Source organism: Myxocyprinus asiaticus, chromosome 21 (assembly GCF_019703515.2).
Source record: "Myxocyprinus asiaticus isolate MX2 ecotype Aquarium Trade chromosome 21, UBuf_Myxa_2, whole genome shotgun sequence".
Lineage (NCBI taxonomy): Eukaryota > Metazoa > Chordata > Actinopteri > Cypriniformes > Catostomidae > Myxocyprinus > Myxocyprinus asiaticus.
In genome coordinates, this window is record NC_059364.1 from 5,113,930 (window position 1) to 5,128,580 (window position 14,651).

The window sequence follows — 14,651 nt, forward strand, 5'->3', positions numbered from 1 at the left end:
TTAGACACATTTTATAGATACGCAAAGAGTAAATCTAAAGTAGAGGGATTTTTCTTGATTACTTATGCTGAACCTCACCCAACCAAACTAATGCTGTAATAGGATAAATATGGGTTTACTGTTCAAGTGTTTTTATTTGATTTTCCAAATGATTTCTTATCTTGTTTGGGCCAGAATTCTGACTTGAGCAAAATGGGGCACTTCCACATTAGAAAAAGCTAACTTTTATTGGATAGTAATACATAAAATGTGTTTTAAAGGCGTGCAAAGAGCCATGTCTGAAATCAGAGTTTGAAATCAAGCAGGAATACAGCAAATTGGATTTCCGAAAGCAAAACTGGAAAACGTCAACATTTTCTCACATTTGGTCGCTTTTTCGCAAAAGTTTTCTTAAATATATTTTCTTTTATGAAATTGAGACACACCATCCACTTTTGAAATCAGTGGATTTGCAGCCTTTTTTTACTTGGCGTAAACTAGTGTGTAAGTGCCATTTTGAGCAACTATTCATTTGCAAAATGTATCCTATATAGAAATTAATAAAAAAAAAAAAACTGCATGTACAACAACTTTAGTCATTTTCTGCTCCAAGTTATAATATCAGGGTTCCTACAGTCATGAAAAAACCTATAAATAGCAGAGAATTTTAAAATTGTGATTTCCAGACCTGAAAAAGTCATGGAAATTAATATCGGTTTGTCTCTACAGTTATTGGTAATCTAAATTTTTTTGTTGTTGTTGGTATAACCGGCTCTATAATATTTTGTCTGTTAGAATAGAAGGTGTAATCTCTATGAATTGATTTAAAAAATCCTTCTCCATAAATCACAAATGACTGGAGAAGTCATTGGTCAAAACATGTGGGAACCCTGTATGATTCTTCTCAAGTCTTGTGCCATTTTCTATGTACTTTTAGCTTCTTTCTTGGACGATCTCATTTTTCTTTTTAACTCTTTTGCTGTTCATCATCCTCATGTTGAAGGTGAGACTAGTGCGCTCCAATCCACCCAGTCCACAGTTCAAAGCTTCATTTGATGCCTCTTACCAAGTGTACAAACTCTACCAGATGGCCATTCACAAGGATCCACCTGAAAAAGCTACCGAGAGCCAGGTTAGAGGACCCAAAGCTCAGGGGTTGAGGTAGTATGGCAGTCTCTTAGGTGTTGAGCACATTTTAGATGGCCTTCCTGCTGAAAATTACAGCTACAACCAGACTAATCTGGTTGAGTGGTCTCAGTTGGTCTCTCAGCCTGGTCAGTTGGATGGTTTAGGATGGGTTTGGGTCACTTTTTAGCTGATCAGTCAGGGAGACCAGTTTAAACCAGCATAAGCTGATTTAATGTTTTTTTTTTTCATTAGGGTTTGCTTTCTCTTTTGTCTATGAACCGAATAATGTTTTGAGGAACACTTCATAGAACCATTGTTAATGGTGACATCAGCTTACATTTGGAGCGATTTGTGTATACAAGAAGTTGACCAGGAGCAGAGGAAGCAGATAGGAGTAAGGGTCGGGAAAGGGTCCAGGGTGGGTGGAAATCTAAATGAACTTGAGGGAGAAACGAAAACCTGTTCACCTAAAACTGGAAGCAAAAAATCACAGTGCACTTACTTTGAATGAAAAGTTCACCCCCCCCTCCAAAAAAAATATCTGTCATTACTCACTCTGATGTCATTCAAAACCTGTCAGCTGTTATTTTTCAATGGAACACTGAAAGAAAATTTGGAAGAATCTGTTTGCATGTCATTCCATACAACGACTCCAAAAAGGACAAAGATACACCATAAAAGTAGTCCATTATAGGGGTGGGTAAAAATATAGATTTTCCGATTCTTAAATCCCAAGACTGATCTTTTACTCTATGCGCAGTTGTAAAGGGGTTCAAAGGGAAAGGAGGCGGCGAGAACCGGCTTGAAGGTGCAACTCATAATTTAATAGTGAATTAAAGCAAAAGCCAAATAACAACCAAACATGCAGGACAGCTGCCTGAAGCTCTCTCTCTCTCTCTTGGGCTGTCGTCTCCAGTCACCTTTATCCCTCGCTCGCCTCATCAGGGTGATTGGGGTCTGGGAGTGTGTCATTCCGGCATGGCCCCGCCCTCCTCCGCGATACAGCAGTGCTTTACAATGAGAGGAAATCACTCGCATTTGCAAATTTTGCACTGTGCGACTAAAACTTGACTGATATTTAGCAGCTGCCTGGTAAATGTTCAGGTTTCACTCACCAGTGATTGAATAGTGGTGGAGTATTCGACAGCTAGATCCTTTCACTGCGTTTTGGGGGTAAAATATGTTCCGTGTAATATGTGTCCAAGACGAGAACCACTCGTGTTCTCTACAGTCAGCTGTTGATCAAAAACAACAAAAAATAAATATTTAATCCTAATCGTGATATAAAGCCATTTGAGTCTCTCTCATTAACATGCGCTCATTTACAGACGCTCTTTACAAAAATGCCGGTTTTCTTAAAGAGACAATGCTGGTTTTTAACGCGTGTTCAGCAAATCAGTGTAAATACTAAATTATGCAATTAAACAAACATTTAACAAAAGATAATATATGCAATATAATATCATATTTATTGATTGCATACATGGATTTGTAAATTTTTAAAAAGCTGAAATGGGACCAAAATTATAAACTAACAAAATATCATTGTAAAAATTTTTTTTTTTTTTTTTTTTATGTACCTAGTTAGAAGGTCCCCTATACAAAATTAACAGCATTACCTGTGAGATAATTTCTTTCATATGTAACAAAAGAGACAATAGAAATAAAATATACCCATATGAATTGATATCGAATCGAATTGGAATAGACTCGAACCAAGAGCTCGTGAATCAGAATCGTATTATTATTCAGCCCTAGTTCATGATGTTACTTTCACGTTATATTCCAATTTTGCATCTAGTACCAAACTCATGTCCCAAAAAAATAAAATAAAAATACAGCATCTTTGGTTACTAAGTATCGACAAGCCTTTTTTGAATCTGGACGCTGGCTAGATGTGAGCGTTGGCGAAGGTTTAGATTATCAGTAAACAACTGTTGACATTTCAAACTTTTCAATACACGAAGCTATCGTATAGCTTCAGTAGACTTGGAATATAGCGCATGAATCATATGAACTACTTTCATTGTGCTTTTATGGCATATTTGTACCTTTCTGGAGTTTGACAGAAGTGGTCACTGTAAAATTTTGTATGGCAAGAGGCAAGGCCGTAACCATGTCTTGAACACTGTGGGGGACAAAACCATTTTGGGGGTGGGGGGTCGTGGGTGTTGAGGTCACAAATATAATTGTCCTCTTTGGTCCTTTAAAATAGTTAAGGCTCTGAATGTAATCATTTTCTGAATAAAGGCTTTACATGCGATAAAGGCCTAAAACTGCATAAGTTTTGGTTTTAAAAGATTAAAAACAAATTTCACATAGTGTCTACATTGCTAGCAATTTGCCTGTTTTAGTCATCTTTTCTTTCTTTTTTGTGCTGTATCAAAGAATATAATTTGAATTTCTTTTCATCACTGATGTATCTGTAAAATGACATGACTGTGTCAGCTGGCTAGCAAAAAGAAAATACACAAAATTATTTACTGCCATCAAGTTGTCCCTCATTGTGTTTTTTTCCCCAGTAGAATCTTAAAACAATATTTGCTTTGAGAACCCGAACGCTGCTCTTTTCCATACAAAAACAGTTCATATTGAGCACTACTGTCGAGGTCCAGAGGAAAAAAAAATAAAAATACCATAAAGCTGTTGTGTGGCCCCATAAAGCTTGGAATATAATGCATGAGTCATATGGACTACCCTTGTGACATCTTTATACTGAACATTTAATAGTGCTTTATAGTATTTGTCCTTTTTGAAGCTCGACAGCTCCTGCTCACTATAAACTGTTATTCTATGGATTAGAGCTGCTAAAAATATATATTTTTATGTTCCAAGAAAAAGTAACAGCATGTGGGTTTTGAACAACATAAGGGTGAGTAAATGAGTGAGTAAAAGTACATTTTCCATTTTTAGGAGAACTACTCATTTAACTGGTGGCTCATTCTCAAAATAAAATGGTCTCTTTTAAAAGAAGACTCTAAGGAGATGCTGTACAAAATTCAGAATTAATTAAAGACATAAAGAAATGATTTAGAAAATGTAAAATTAGTTTTAAATTATTACCTAATAATATTTGCATTACAAATATATGAAACTGTCCTTGCCAAAACTTAAATACTCAGTTGAAGCTACAAGTCACAGGTCCATGTTCTAGTTTTAATCTGAGGGTGAAAACGCTCTACTTTGTGTTATAGATCATTTTCAAGTGAATTTTCTAAAAAGGTACTTCAGAAACTTACCAGATAACCACATTCATTCAATTCCTTTACAATATACACACATTTGCTCTTTGCCTTGAGCCTGATATGCTGAAAATGGCTCCGTTAATGTTTTCACATTTAAAATTATGAATGACATACGAATCATGTACTGTACATGACATATTTATAATTCAAAATGGCCAATTTCGCCAAATGGTGAATAGTTTGCACCACTGGAAATGACTGTTGGTCTGTACAACATTTCAGTCATAAAATAGTGGGCAAATATTGCATGTTTAGTTTATACTGACATCTTACATAACACTCTAACCTGAACTGCTGACACTGATGTGTGCGTGCTGCACGACGCTGGAATAATCCATGAGGTTCCCGCTCAGCTTCTTCAATTTGAGTCCCACCTTCATCGATTTGATTTCATCTCAAATGACACTGACGAACGGTGTTGGACTACTGTGCAAGCTAAAAGTAAACTTTTTTTTTTAAACCATTATGTTATTCCTGCAACAACTTAATGACAAAGACAGTGGTGCATAATGAACTGCAGCAGAACAACAACAAGGATATCAATTATTGGGGGGGACAATCTGGCCATATCTGATTATTGGAGGGGACTTGTCCCCCTCAGTGTACATTGTGGTTACGGCCCTGTTTAGAGGTGTGTATTGATTTTACATTTACATTTATGCATTTGGCAGACGCTTTTATCCAAAGCGACTTACAGTGCACTTATTACAGGAACAATCCCCCCGGAGCAACCTGGAGTTAAGTGCCTTGCTCAAGGTCACAATGGTGGTGGCTGTGGGGATCGAACCAGCAACCTGATTACTAGTTATGTGCTTTAGCCCACTATGCCGCCACCACCACCACCCATTTTTAAATGAAATTCTACTCTTGTGTTCCACGAAGAAAATATACTGCATACGAATTTGAATGACATGAGGCTGAGTAACAAATGACAGAATTGTCATTTTTTGTTGAACTTTAAGGAGTGCATTACAACCGCCTCTGAAATCCAGTGAATTGAAGGAAACTAAAAGCAAGCGAATAGGAATGAGAGAAGGAGTAGGAGAAGGAAGAAATAAAAAATTGAGGGAGGTACGGCATTAACACAAACTCGGATGAAACCATGTGAATAAAGTACTTGGTGGAATATATGGTGGAAAGAGGGAGAAATTGGATCGAAATAAGGCAAACGTTCTCATCCGCTCTGTGTGGGCAGTGTTTCTACAGGTGTTTGTGTCAAACAAGTAAAAGCTAACAAACTCTACCACCGGACCAACTTGACCAAGATGGTTGTTTACAAGTTTTGCTTGAGTAAAGGAGAGTGGAGGTGACATACCTGCATAAGAACACAAACATCTCAGTAGTTTTTATTGTGTTTTCTTCTGTTGGTTGGTCAGTTGCAAGAGTGAACATGCCATGCAGCATCGTTCTAGTGATTTGCGAACTCAACTTTTGCTTTTTTTTTTCAGCTCTCATTGACTTTCAAGTTCTGAATTCGTGCATCTGTGTATCCATTGGAAGGATGCCATATTATGAATACCCTGCTACTTTATTTTTTTTTTTGCCTCAAACTGTTGATTTTATTGGTGCACATTGGGTAAAATAGGCCAAGCTTAGATTGGGTGTTTTTGAGATGTTGTGGCAGCAGTGCTTGTTATCTCAAAACACCCACCTGCTGCCTTGGCTTGAATTTGTAACCTTTGTCAAATGTGTTCATCATCAGTCAGGTGTATTGACAGCCAGTATCAGTATTGGAAATGAGATTTTAGTCTTGAGAAAAAACGTCATGGCCCTAGTGCACTAGCCTCACCTTCAGCCCATCTGTCTCCCTACATTTAGTTTTCCGTCATACTTAACATTACACTCACTCCCCTGTCTTTCGCAAACTATTGTGCAACGTATTAGTTGTATTCAAGAAGTCGGAATTACGTTTCTGTATTTACTGAAGTCTTAAATGCACAGTTTTTTTTTTGTTTTGTTCTGACTGATGCCTATTAGATAATTATAGTCTTTACAGCAGATGAACAAAATTATTTCCGATATTATACATCTGCTGTCTTGTGTTTAAAACAACAGTATTTATTCAAAACAGGAAACTGTGAAATAGTATACTCTTTAAATCTTAAAAAAAGCAAATTTATTTGCTTCAATTCTCATTGCTGTAAAATAAAACATTTAAATACTACTTAAATGAAGCATTTATACATCATGGGATTTCTTGCACTGCCTTTAATTTGTGCTGATTTCAATAATAATAATAAAAAAAATGGTATTACAGTATTTTTTTAATGTAATACAATGAAATGTTATAATACAGTAATGATAATCTTATGAGAATCGACTGAGAATAATGGTGTTTTCAAACAAATTGAAAAGTAAAATGCTGGAATGAGAATTTGGAGGGAAAGTGTGCTTCAGTGGGAAATAATACTACAATATACAGTATTGTGCATCTCCATAAAATATCTGTTTCAAATGGTTTAAGCGATTCAGGAACATTTAGAGATACTGAATTTAAAAACAATTAAATTAAGAATTTTATAGAATTTCTATTACAGAAGATTCAATAAAGATATTCATTAAAACTTTACAAAAAGGTTGTGTTCATTACCATTAATTAACACAAATTAACATGAACAATATACACCGATCAGCCACAACATTAAAACCACCTGCCTAATATTGTGCAGGTCCCCCTCATGCCACCAAAACAGCGCCAACCCGCATCTCAGAATAGCATTCAGAGATTATATTCTTCTCACCACAATTGTACAGTGTGGTTATCTGAGTTACCGTAGACTTTGTCAGTTCAAACCAATCTGGCCATTCTCTGTTGACCTCTCTCATCAACAAGACGTTTCCATACACAGAACTGCCGCTCACTGGATGTTTTTATTTTTCGCACCATTCTGAGTAAATTCTAGAGACTGTTGTTTGCGAAAATCCCAGGAGATCAGCAGTTACAGAAATACTCAAACCAGCCCATCTGGCACCAACAGTCATCCATGCGATTATCTAATCAGCCAATCATGTGGCAGTAGTGCAGTGCATAAAATCATGCAGATACGGGTCAGGAGCTTCAGTTAATGTTCACATCAACCATCAGAATGGGGAAAAAATATGATCTCCGTGATTTGGACCGTGGCATGATTGTTGGTGCCAGATGGGCTGGTTTGAGTATTTCTGTAACTGCTGATCTCCTGGGATTTTCACACACAACAGTCTCTAGAATTTACTCAGAATGGTGCCAAAAATAAAAAACATCCAGTGAATCTATGTGTTATACACAAGCTGTTTTAAACTTGTTGTTGGTTTTGTGTTAACCACTACCCCCCCCCCCCCCCCCCATAAATCTCCCTCTTTTTCTGTATCTATATATTTGCTATACGTCTTTCCTCATTCCCTCATTCATTGTAATCGTTTTCTCCTCCCCTGTCATTTTGTTGTCGTTCCCTTCCCCTCTAATCATCCCTCAATCACTCTGAAGGTGAGGTTAGTGCCTGTCAGCTTTGAGGACCCGGGCTTCCTGGCGTCCTACGAGCAGTCGGCGGCGCTGTACGCCTGCTACCAGATGACCATTCACAGCGACTCAATGTACGAGTGCAGGGAGAGCGAGGTACAGATTTAAAACATGTCACGTATTCACTGACTGCATGAAACACCTCAATCGATTGACCTGGCACTTTGCTTTCTGTCTCACTAAATCACATACAATTCTCTGGTGAGCATGAACTTGTTAATAGAGACAAGAGCACAAATTTATGCATTCCCTTTCTTTTATGTCATTTCTCAAAGATAATTGGGCCAGACTTTTTTTGTCCTGTTCAGTTTTATTAGATGTTTGTGTTGTTGATGGGATGATTATGAAGGTGAAGTTGTGATTGTAAACATTTAGATTTTAGCCTGAACATAAATCATGCAGCCAAACTAAAGACACACTGATTTGTGCAACTTTCAGGTGCCATTATTTATGACACCGTTGATGAGTGTAGTAACTGTTGGGCAGCAATAGATGGGTGTAAAGCATTACGAAGAAATTAATTACTGTAATTACATTACTTTTTTCTTGAAAAATGTAAAGTAAGGGATTACTCTTTAATTTTTCTGTAATTTAATTACTGTTACTTCTGATGTAATTGCATTAAATACTGTATAGACTATAGAACAGTTCTATATAAAACAATAGTGAATTTAAAATTGAAATTTAACTTCTGATGTTAAAAGTTATGTTTTTAATTTAACACTGCCCCCTTAAATTCTTTGGCCAGTTCAAGAATAATTTATTTGATTTTATATGATTTATTTGAAAGAATTAAAAGAACTTTGAGCAATCTATCAGCAAGATCCCATAACATTTCATTATGAAACAAACAGGTTAAAATGACTCATAACTTTATGTTTCTGTCTTCATTTGTGTCTGTCTCTTTATATTACAGGATGAAAAGCTGTATATTAGTTACATATGGCTTGCAGAACAATTTTAGAGCAGTTTCCATTTAAAGATATGTAAGCATTGAGTGGATTGGCCAATAAATCACCTGTGTTTTGGTAGAGAGTGAATTAAGACTGGGTGGATCTGTAAGCCAGTCAAACTCTTTTACTGTATGTTATTTCAGTCTTAGTCTGGGCTGGACAGCTGCACACACCCTGCTCTTTAAAACACAGCCGTTACTCAATTACTTGTCATGGAAGAAGCAACATTCGCAGTCTGGCAGCTCGTATGAAATCCATACAATATTAAAATGCTGCCGAGAGGACAAAGGGAGGCCAAGAGACTAATGCAGTGAAATAATAGTTTAATCTTAAATGAACTGCTTTAGAAGATGTAAAGATTGCAGGGTAAATAGTCTCAAGACATGTTTCTAACTACGCAAGCTCCGTTTCACACATTGTTTGCTTTCCATTGTTGTCGCTTTCCTTATGTGCATTCTCAGCATTTTCCACAAGGGGCGCTAAAGTGGTCTTTTACCGTTAGTTTTCTCTTTCGGTTGAACCGCTATCGTGGTAGAGGAACTGTTTAGTAAATACTATAGCACACACTCCTTTGCTGTCAAAATGTTTATGATAGCTGTTCTGAATAATAACTAGAGCTGTCAGTAATGCGTGCAATTAATGAAAAAAGTTTCATGCATTATTTTTTTTTTTTAATCCTAATTAACGCGTTTACCATTAATGCAGCATAAACCAGCATAAACACTTAGTGGAAAGGCGGAACCTTTGCAGTGTGTCCGCCCTGAGTCATTACAATTGCACTGCACAGTTCACAATACAAACACAACAGTGCTTCTGTGTCAGTGATAAAATAATGAGGAATGGACCTCTTAATGCTATTTGATGTACAAAACAAGCCCAGATGGACTTGTGATATAAATAAAGTATTTTTCAGCCTGTATAAGGTGCATTTTAATTAGCACAGAAGCACATCAAGTCTTAACTATCACAAAAGTGCAGAACTAGACATGGTTTCCAAGCGCTTTTCATGTGGAGTTCAAAGTGGTGCTTGACGCTGGCCCTGATACGAATCATGAATGCGGCTTCATGATTTCTGTAACAAAGTGAATAACCACAGTCTACCGGCAGATTAATATTGTGGAGGATACGAGTTCGAGTATAATACTATCCCACAATAGGTCCCTCCGTGACCTCAACACCATACATGATTTCAAAACGAACCTGAAAACACATTTCTTTGCCCTATGTTATTTTGACTCTTAATTGATCTGCTCTTTTGTTTTTTAGTTTTTTTGTTTACTATTTGTAAAGCGACCTTGAGTTTGTTGAAAGGTGCTATATAAAATAAACCTATTATTATTATTATTATTATTATTATAAGAGATTTAATGCCCATTGCAATGAAAATGCAACCTATGCGGGGACTAGTTCTTTCAATTACTCAAACTCCCATTTTCCCACTTTGGGAAACGTTTAATGTTACTTGAATTGGTGATATTTTAGTGCATTTCTATCTTTATTCTGTAGAAGGCTTTGTTTGGAAAATGTTAATGAAGCATTATTGCTACATATTGTTTTGTTTTCTTTCCTAAGATGAAAATAAATGCATTTTGACAGGAAAAGAAGTTTATAGTGTCAAATTTCAGCACTTTCAAAATCTACGATTAATTGCGCTTAACTACAAAAAATTATGCGATTAATCATGGTTAAATATTTTAATCGACTGACAGCACTAATAATAACACATCTAGTTTAATGGCTCATACATTTGAACGCAACTATCGCCCCCTTGAGTAACTTGTTTACTGCCATATGATCACAAGAATGCTTAAGTATGGAACTGTGTGCTTGCAATGGTTTGTTTAATTTTATAGAGTATATTTCTGTCCTAAATCACTCGTGCACTGTTAGGACGAGGAGTTAGCAGAGAAGTAGACCGACGTTGAGTGTGAACAGGATGTGGAGCTACTTGACATTCTTAGTAACCTGAGAGAGGCCTTTGTCCCCCTCAGGCCTGGAAACTGGCCCGGCTCTGCCAACAGCAAATGAAGAAATCCTCCAGCTCGTAAAAAGCGGGAATTAATAAATAATAAAAAGCTGTCAGAGCTTACCGTCTTCGCCAGATTCTTAACAGAGCACTATTTCTATTTATATTGTAGAAGGTGTGTGTGTGTTTGCATTAGGACAGCCTCTGTGAGTGTTATAGTCGAGACAAACATTCCACTCAGACGGAAAGCGGGAGATGTGCGAGACGTGGGTTTCTATAAAGTGATTGTGAAGAGGGGTTTTCGTTGGACTGCACAATAATGAACATTTTTATTTCCCTCGCTATTATAATCACGATTATATATTAAATAATTATTTATTATTATTTGACTTAATGCTATATTCTTTATGTAGGCTACTGTTGTGCTGAATAACTTTAGTGCTCTTTTATACATCAGTAAATCAACTGCACACTGGCCAACTTAGCAGCATGACAAAACTAAACTGTTATTTTTTAATGAACCTTACACTTACTGTGGGTTTACACTGTTTGAGCCCTGCAGTTCATCGCGAGCTCACTGACGCTCAGAACAGAGTTCTCACTATAAATGAAGCTGAATGCTAGGGCTGGGTAAAATATTGATTGTCCGATGCATAGCAATATTCATTTGAACGATACTGATTCTTAAATTCAAAAATCAATCTCTTACTCTATGCGCAACCCTCCACTACAGTGAGAGAAAATGACTAGCATTTGCAACCAATTTTCAAGCTATGCGACTAAAATGTATATAGATTACATCCTTTTGTTTATACTAAATGCCATTTTGGAAGGCTTCAGTACAACAGACTTGATAATGGGTTACAGAGAGAATGACATGGTTGCAAAAGATGCATGATGTTTGCATATTGGGCTGGCCAATATAGCAAAACATTTGTGTAAAAAGTGAAATACAGTATAAAAATATAATTCAAAAATGTAGAGTTGGGGTACTCGAGTTTGGACTCGGACTCAAATCCGAGTCATGAGTCCAATTCTGAGGTCAAAACAGCTCTGATCCATCGAGGTATGGACTCCACAAGACCTCTGAAGGTGTCCTGTGGTATCTGGCACCAAGACGTTAGCAGCAGATCCTTTAAGTCCTGTAAGTTGCGAGGTGGGGCCTCCATGGATCGGACTTGTTTGTCCAGTACATCTCATAGATGCTCAATCAGATTGAGATCTGGAGAATTTGGAGGCGAAGTCAACACCTTGAACTCTGTCATGTTCCTCAAACCATTCCTGAAAATGTTTTGCAGTGTGGCAGGGCGCATTATCCTGCTTAAAGAGGCCACTGCCATCAGGGAATACCGTTGCCATGAAGGGGTGTATGTGGTCTGCATCAATCTTTCAGTAGGTGGTACGTGTCAAAGTAACATCCACATGAATGCCAAGACCCAAGGTTTCTCAGCAGAACATTGCCCAGAGCATCACACTGCCCCCGCCGGCCTGCCTTCTTCCCACTGAGCATCCTGCTGCTATCTCTTCCCCAGGTAAACGACGCATATGCACCCGGCTGTCCACGTGATCTAAAAGAAAATGTGATTCATCAGACCAGGCCACCTTCTTCCATTGCTCCATGGTCCAGTTCTGACGCTCACGTAGGCACTTTCGGCAGTGGACAGGGGTCAGCATGGACACTCTGCGGCTACGCAGCCCCATACGCAGCAAGCTGTGATGCACTGTGTGTTCTGACATCTTTCTATCATGGCCAGTTTTAAGTTTTTCAGCAATTTGTGCTACAGTAGCTCTTCTGTGGGATCGGACCAGATGGGCTAGCCTTCGCTCCCCACACACATCAATGAGCCTTGGGCTCGGTTGTCCTTCCTTGGACCACTTTTGGTAGGTATCCCGGGACTGCATCCCGGGAACACCCCACAAGACCTGCCGTTTTGGAGATGCTCTGACCCAGTCATCTAACCATCACAATTTGGCCCTTGTCAAAGTCGCTCAGATCCTTTCGCTCAGATCGCTCAGTTTAAACTGATTCATAGAAATTAATCTAACATAGCAAATCTAACACCATTTTTGATGCAGAAGTTGAAATCGGAGACATTATTAAAACTTAATGGTCTCATACTCAAAAAGTGTGACAGGATGGATTGCAAAACTAGTCTAATGACTAAATCTAAAGCGCATTAAACTCATTGTGATACTAAATTTATTGCTTACCTGTAATTGCATTTTGCCAGCAAAATCATCGCATTTGGTTTTCTCCATATGTGTTTACGAGTTTTTGTTACATAAACCTAAAACGTTAAATGTGATTATAATGCAACACATCAAGATCACTAAACACAATTAGTTGCATGTGGTGTTTATCAAGAGAAATAAGAATAAAGGGGACTTTATCTCTTTATTCTCTATGACAAGTTTGCATGAGAAAGAGTGTGCACAAATGATGAATGAAGAGAACACATGTTTCTGTATAAGGAAGATGCTGTTTTAATGAGCAAGAGAGATTATTGCTCTATTAGGCCCAATCACAGACCCAGAATGTGTGATTGAAATGGGTCGCTCTTTTTCACATGAATTAAGCATATTATTCAAAATCTTTAAAGACTGTGATAGGGTATGTAACTTTTATTATTGCATTCGGTTACTCGTAAAAAGTAACTTATCTCGTTGCTGTTATACTTTTTGTTGAAAGTAATGCATTAGTTGAATTTGTGTTATTTTTGTAGTTTTCATGCAACTATACCCATGTGTAGACATTGCGCCTCTTGCAGTGTAGACAGCTTCATTTATTTTAATGTGAGCAATATAGGTTGTTGCATCACTCGCTTGTGTCGCTTTAGGTTTTGTTTTGCTACGCATTAAGGAATTGTATTGATTTGTAAAAATGAAGCAACTAATGCTACTAATTTGAAAGTAAATTTATAAAATAATGTTTTACGTAATCTAATGATCTAACATGCATTACATGCAGTACATTATCACAACACAATTTATGAATGATTTCACTTTAAAAAAAAAATCTGTGAGTTAGCGATATTATCCTATTGAGAACACTGTGAGTGTATATAAATAAACTATGTGATACCAACATTGTTTGTTTACATATGTATACTAAAGTAGCTCCAACTTTTCATAGCAGCTCTGGAACTTTGTATTGCAGCACTTCTCATGTTTCTTTCTTCCTAGATTGAATCGCTTATGTTGTTGTATTCCAAATAGTAATAATGTATGTCACTTTGGATTAGAGCATCTGTTAAATGAATAAATGTAAATGTCCATGTACATTTGGGCATCTGCATGTTGTCTGGCTCTATTCAGCAACCAAAAAGGATCACCTCTGCCAGGCTCCAGGAGATGAGGAAGAAGGCAAATGGAAATATGCGTGGCAGCGTTGGCCTCTCTTATAGAGCAGTTACCCATGTACCCTCCTGTTGAGTGCCTGGCAGCACAGGAGAAAGTTTTTGCCAGATTTAACTCCAGAGTTACTCAACACACCTCTCTCCCATCTTCTATCCTTCTCCCTTCCACTTTTACAACAATTCGCTTTTCTTACGCAACCACTTGAGAAGGTAAACAAATCGAGTTGCATTGTAAAAGAGCAGCATGTGACTTTTAGAGGCCATTCTCATTGAATGCATTCTTTTGCTAAAAAAAGCTAGACAGAGCGCCGCACAATTTAGAGTAAAATGCAGGTGTCTTGAGATGCGTTTTTACAATTTTGAAGTACTTTTTTATCTTTACATGCTGTCTAAAAAAATGGCGCTCCTGCATGAGACGCAGATAAAATGGCGAGATGCAGCCAGCGGTCAAAGATGTCCGTCAAGTGCCGGTTTACATTGACAAAAACTGAAAAACAGCACACGGATGCAAAAATTCTGACCTTT

At 37.4% G+C, this 14,651-nt stretch overlaps 1 protein-coding gene across 7 annotated transcripts in view; it reads left to right on the plus strand.

Annotated features, from left to right (window-relative positions):
- Nucleotides 1–14,651, plus strand: part of LOC127411944 (arginyl-tRNA--protein transferase 1-like) — a 133,349-nt gene that overhangs the window by 34,533 nt on the left and 84,165 nt on the right. For 4 of the 7 annotated variants that reach the window (XR_007892371.1, XM_051647884.1, XM_051647885.1 and 1 more), the window contains one exon: nucleotides 7,819–7,947. The exons of 1 other annotated variant lie outside the window; for it this stretch is intronic. Coding sequence is in view for 5 of the 6 variants with exons in the window: in XM_051647884.1 (XP_051503844.1) it covers nucleotides 7,819–7,947 (129 nt within the window). In the remaining variant the exon portion in view is untranslated. Of the gene's footprint in view, nucleotides 1–982; nucleotides 1,112–7,818; nucleotides 7,948–14,651 lie in introns of all 7 variants that reach the window. 2 more of the 7 variants (XM_051647883.1, XM_051647886.1) reach the window with 1 other exon arrangement.